The sequence below is a fragment of the Argentina silus genome (genome assembly GCF_951799395.1).
Source record: "Argentina silus genome assembly, chromosome: 12".
NCBI lineage: Eukaryota > Metazoa > Chordata > Actinopteri > Argentiniformes > Argentinidae > Argentina > Argentina silus.
Genome location: NC_139666.1, coordinates 15,592,843 through 15,597,515, shown reverse-complemented (window position 1 = coordinate 15,597,515; position 4,673 = coordinate 15,592,843). Strand labels below are relative to the sequence as shown.

The 4,673-nt window shown below is 43.5% G+C and overlaps 1 protein-coding gene across 1 annotated transcript in view; it reads right to left on the bottom strand.

Annotated features, from left to right (window-relative positions):
• Nucleotides 1-4,673, bottom strand: part of enox1 (ecto-NOX disulfide-thiol exchanger 1) — a gene marked incomplete at its 3' end in the record, with an annotated part of 20,376 nt that overhangs the window by 359 nt on the left and 15,344 nt on the right. Inside the window, exons 11-13 of the mRNA XM_083682612.1 lie at nucleotides 3,278-3,331; nucleotides 2,096-2,198; nucleotides 619-686 (exon numbers count right to left, since the gene is read on the bottom strand). Of these exons, the coding sequence (XP_083538738.1) occupies nucleotides 619-686; nucleotides 2,096-2,198; nucleotides 3,278-3,331 (225 nt within the window). The remainder of the gene's footprint in view (nucleotides 1-618; nucleotides 687-2,095; nucleotides 2,199-3,277; nucleotides 3,332-4,673) is intronic.

Sequence of the window (4,673 nt, the reverse complement as noted above, 5' to 3'; positions counted from 1 at the left end):
TGTGTGTGTGTGCGCAATGCCGTACACGTGTGTATGTGTGCACTTCTGTGTGGTTGTACAACACATGAGTGTGCAGTGTGTGTGTGTGTGTGTGTGTGTGTGTGTGTGTGTGTCCTTAAAGATTCCTGGGCTGGTTTTTAAATGAAAAGCACAGCAGCTGTGGTGGTGGTTGCAGCAATAGCAGCAGCCCGGCAGGCAGAGAGATAGAGCGCTGCCTTCCCTCTCCTTCATATTGGGTTTCTGTGTGCACTGCTAAGAGAGATAAATGTGTTCCTGCCTGCCTGCTCTGCTCTGCTCTGCTCTGCTCTGCTGTGTTCCCCTCCCTCCTCCTGGCTCTGCTTTAGACCGAGCTCTCTCTACAGCACCAGTGTGTGCTCTGCTTTCTAGAGGTGATTTGGAGAACTGGCAGACATTCGCTGGTGGATGCAGATTCAGAAACAATGAATGGAAAAGCAGGATAATAACATCACTCCAGTTAATGCAGAGGGACCTCTCCTCTCAATCTGAATCCGTCATTTTGAGGAGCTGTAAGGGGAGAGGGGGAGAGCCGCAGGAGAATTAGGCAATTTGTGTTTTACAGTCAGTCTCTTTCTCTCCTTTCTCCTGGAACCGGTTTGCCTTTCTGGCGTTCTGGCTGAGAGCCCCCTCGTCTGTCTCTCTGTCCCCAGTGCCCCAAAATGGAGTTTCTGTGTGTGAACACAATGATGGCACTGTGGAGCCAAGAGATACAGTGCCTTCGGAAAGTATTCAGACCCCTTCACTTTTTCCACATTTTGTTGTGTTATAGACTCAATTTAAAATGGATTCAATTAAAAGAATTTGCCATCAATCCACACACAATACCCCAGAATGACAAAGCGAAAACAAGGTTTTTAGAAATTTCAACACATTATTAAAATTGAAATACAGAAATACCTCATGTGCATAAGTATTCAGACCCTTTGCTATGACACTCTTAAAATTGGATAAAATGCAAAAACCTCATCAACAAATCACTCAATAAGTTGAATTGAGTCCATCTTAATGCAAGGATAATAGTTCATGTAATTTTGGATATCTTTGTTTTTATAGGGTCTCTGATTTGCATAGGAATCAATTACACACTGTGTAGATTAGGATGTCACTACCAACTAAGCAAATTTCGTAATTTTCTCTTGATCCTGACAAACTCCCCAGTCCCTGCCAGTGACAAACATACCCATAACTTGATGCAGCTACCACTATTCTTCACACAAGAGATGGTGCGGAAACTGCATTGCATGTGCTGGATTTGCACCAAACTTAATGCTTTGTAGTAAAACCAAATAAACACATTTCCAGCCACTTTCTTTGCTGTATCACTTGAATCCATTGTTGCAAACACAATTATGGATATGAGATAGATTATTTTCCATTAAGGATTATTTTTGACCACTTGGTTATAGACCAATTTTGTAGAGTGATTGAGATGATGTCCCATCGACTGTGCTTTTTCCTCTCCACCATTCAACTTTGTAGGTTTTTGTAAGTCTCCCCAGGCCTCAGGGTTGCATTCCTGAGCAGTTTTGGTCCTCTCCATTTGCTCTGTTTGTAATGACAACCTGATCTACACAGTGTGTAACTGATTCCTATGCAAATCAGAGACCCTATAAAAACAAAGATATTAATTCCAAAATTACATTAACTATTATCCTTGCATTAAGATGGACTCAATTCAACTTAATGAGTGATTTGTTGATGACATTTTTGCATTTTAGCTAATTTTAAGTATCATAGCAAAGGGTCTGTGTGTAGGATATTCGTAATCGTGTGTGTGGCCAAGGCAAGCAGAACACTGCCTAACATGGTAGCGCACCCCCCACCACCCCCCACCCCCACCACACCCCAACCCCTTCCCGATCCAAGATTATGACTGACAGGCCTGGAGCCTTCACTGCCCCCCATTAAACACCCTACACACACTTCCAGCTGGGGCAAGTGTGTTTCAGATTAAATGGAGACCATGTGTGAATAATACACCGACAGTGTCAAGTCATGGTCAATTCATGTACTGCATGTACCTTATACTACTATAGTATAGACTTTTACTATAGAGTGTTGGATAGAGTTGATTTACCCAGTAGCAGAGCCTCTTTCTCTGATGTGAGGGCTCCTCTCATGGCTGCTTCACTCCTCCTCTCCCTAGTGTGGTAGAGAGTAGCCACACACCCGTTCACTCCCTGTAGATACACACAAAAACACACACACTGTTACTTACTCCCCACGGACACATATACTCTATGTCTCCCTTTGAACACACTCACACTCTCAAACACACTCACAAACATATTAGCATACTCTCTCTCTCACACAGAAGCCAGGGGAAGGGCTCATCCACTGCAATATACATTATCTGTTTTCTGTATTCTCTATTTTGGTGGGGTTTGGTGTAAGACTGTCAAGCCATTCTGTACTGTAAGTCAGAAACATGGAGAGTTCCAATCTGGTTTCCAGATTCAGGTTCCTCTCCAGGGCCATGAGAGATCAAACCACTACACAAGTATAAATAGATATAGCTATTCTGTAAGTACCGTCTTGAATGTATATATATGTGTGTGTGTGTGTGTGTGTGTGTGTGTGTGTGTGTGTTATTTTTATCAGAGAGAGGAGAGTGGCTGGTGGATCTAGGGGTAATGATCCTCAGGGGGTTTCTCCTGTCCATCTCACAGCACTTCCCTGCCTTTCAGAAGCCATGTGACACACATAAACATACACAGTATACACACACACACACACACACACACACACACACACACACACACACACACACACAAACTATCCCACTAAACCTTCTACCGTCTACATTCGCCACGAACAACATCCCCCCACTAAGCATAACCCCCACAACCTCCACACACACATAACTTCACATCATACAGCAGGCAAGGGCCTTAACCCTTAAAATCCTTAATGCACTTCAGCTCAAAGTGGTGCCAGGAATCCACAGACCCCAATGGTGGAACAACCCCTTCAGCCTCTTTTATGGTAGCCATAGATAATAGTCCAGTGCTGTGTACTGTAATGTTTCACTTGGCTAGATCAAAAGAAAAGCACTCAGACTGTGGTGGGTACAGAACATTGGTGTGTGTCTGTGTCATTGTGTTGGTATTGTATCAGGGGAGGCTGGCGGAGGTAGACATCGGAAAGACGGGCTCATTGTAATGCATGGGACACGTGTTTGAGCCCGTCGTCTGATCTCTACCTCCACTGGCCTCCACTGTATTGTATAGTAATGTAAGTCTGAGGGGGGCAGATTTACCTTCTCAGGGACGTCCCCGTTGTTCCCCTCCACCGCGTCCATGTTACTCAACAGCTGTAGGAAGACAGGGAGACCAGAGACCATTGATCAACAGGAGGACATATAGGTAACAACAGGTAGAGGCATAGAGCTGTTTTATGTATGATCTTTACGGAGTACAGAAACACTGTAATACCCCTGGAGGTGGATATCTATCCATCTGTTCAACCATCTGTGTTCCATCTATCCTTCTGTATATACAGTTGGGACCGGAAATATTTGGACAGTGACACAATTTTCATAATTTTGGTTCTGTACACCACCACAATGGATTTGAAATGAAACAATCGAGATGCAATTGAAGTGCCGACTTTCAGCTTTAATTCAAGGGGTTGAACAAAAATATCGTATGAAACGTTTAGGAATTGCAACCATTTTTATACACAGTCCCCTATTTTCAGGGGCTCAAATGTAATTGGACAAATTAACATAATCATAAATAAAAGACTGTACTGTGAAGTGCCGTCCAATCAACTTTGCTGAATTTGGCTGAATCTGAGCATATATATCCCTAAACACTTCAGGATTCATCCGGCTGCTTCTGTCTTCTGTCACATCATCAATAAACACTAGTGACCCAGTGCCATTGGAAGCCATGCATGCCCATGCCTTCACACTGCCTCCACTGTTTTATAGATGATGTGGTATGCTTCGGACCATGAGCAGTTCCAAGCCTTCTCCATACTGTTTTCTTCCCATCATGCTGGTACAGGTTGATCTTAGTTTCATCTGTCCAAAGAATGTTGTTCCAGAACTGAGCTGGATTTTTTTGGCAAAGTCTAATCTGAGTCTAATCTAATCTGAAGTCTAATCTGCCCTTTCTATTCTTGAGGCTTATGAATGGTTTGCACCTTGTGGTGAACCCTCTGTATTTGCTCTCGTGAAGTCTTCTCTTTATGGCAGACTTGGATAATGATATGCCTACCTCCTGGAGAGTGTTCTTCACTTGGCTAGGTGTTGTGAAGGGGTTTTTCTTTACCATGTGAAGGACCCTGCGATCATCCACCACTGTTGTCTTCTGTGGACATTCAGGCCTTTTTGTGTTGCCGAGCTCACCAGTGCATTCTTTTTCTCTCAGAATGTACCAAACTGTTGATTTGGCCACTCCTAATGTTGCTGCTATCTCTCTGATGGATTTTTTTGTTTTTGCAGGATGTAAGGCTCCTTTGTGAGCTCCTTTGACTGCATGTTGTGCGTACAACAGTTCTAAATGCAAATGCCACACTTGGAATCAACTCAGACCTTTTACCTGCTTAATTGATAAAGAAATAACGAAGGAATAGCCCACACCTGTCCATGAAACTGCTTTTGAGTCAATTGTCCAATTACTTTTGGTCCCTTGAAAAAGAGGGGGCTA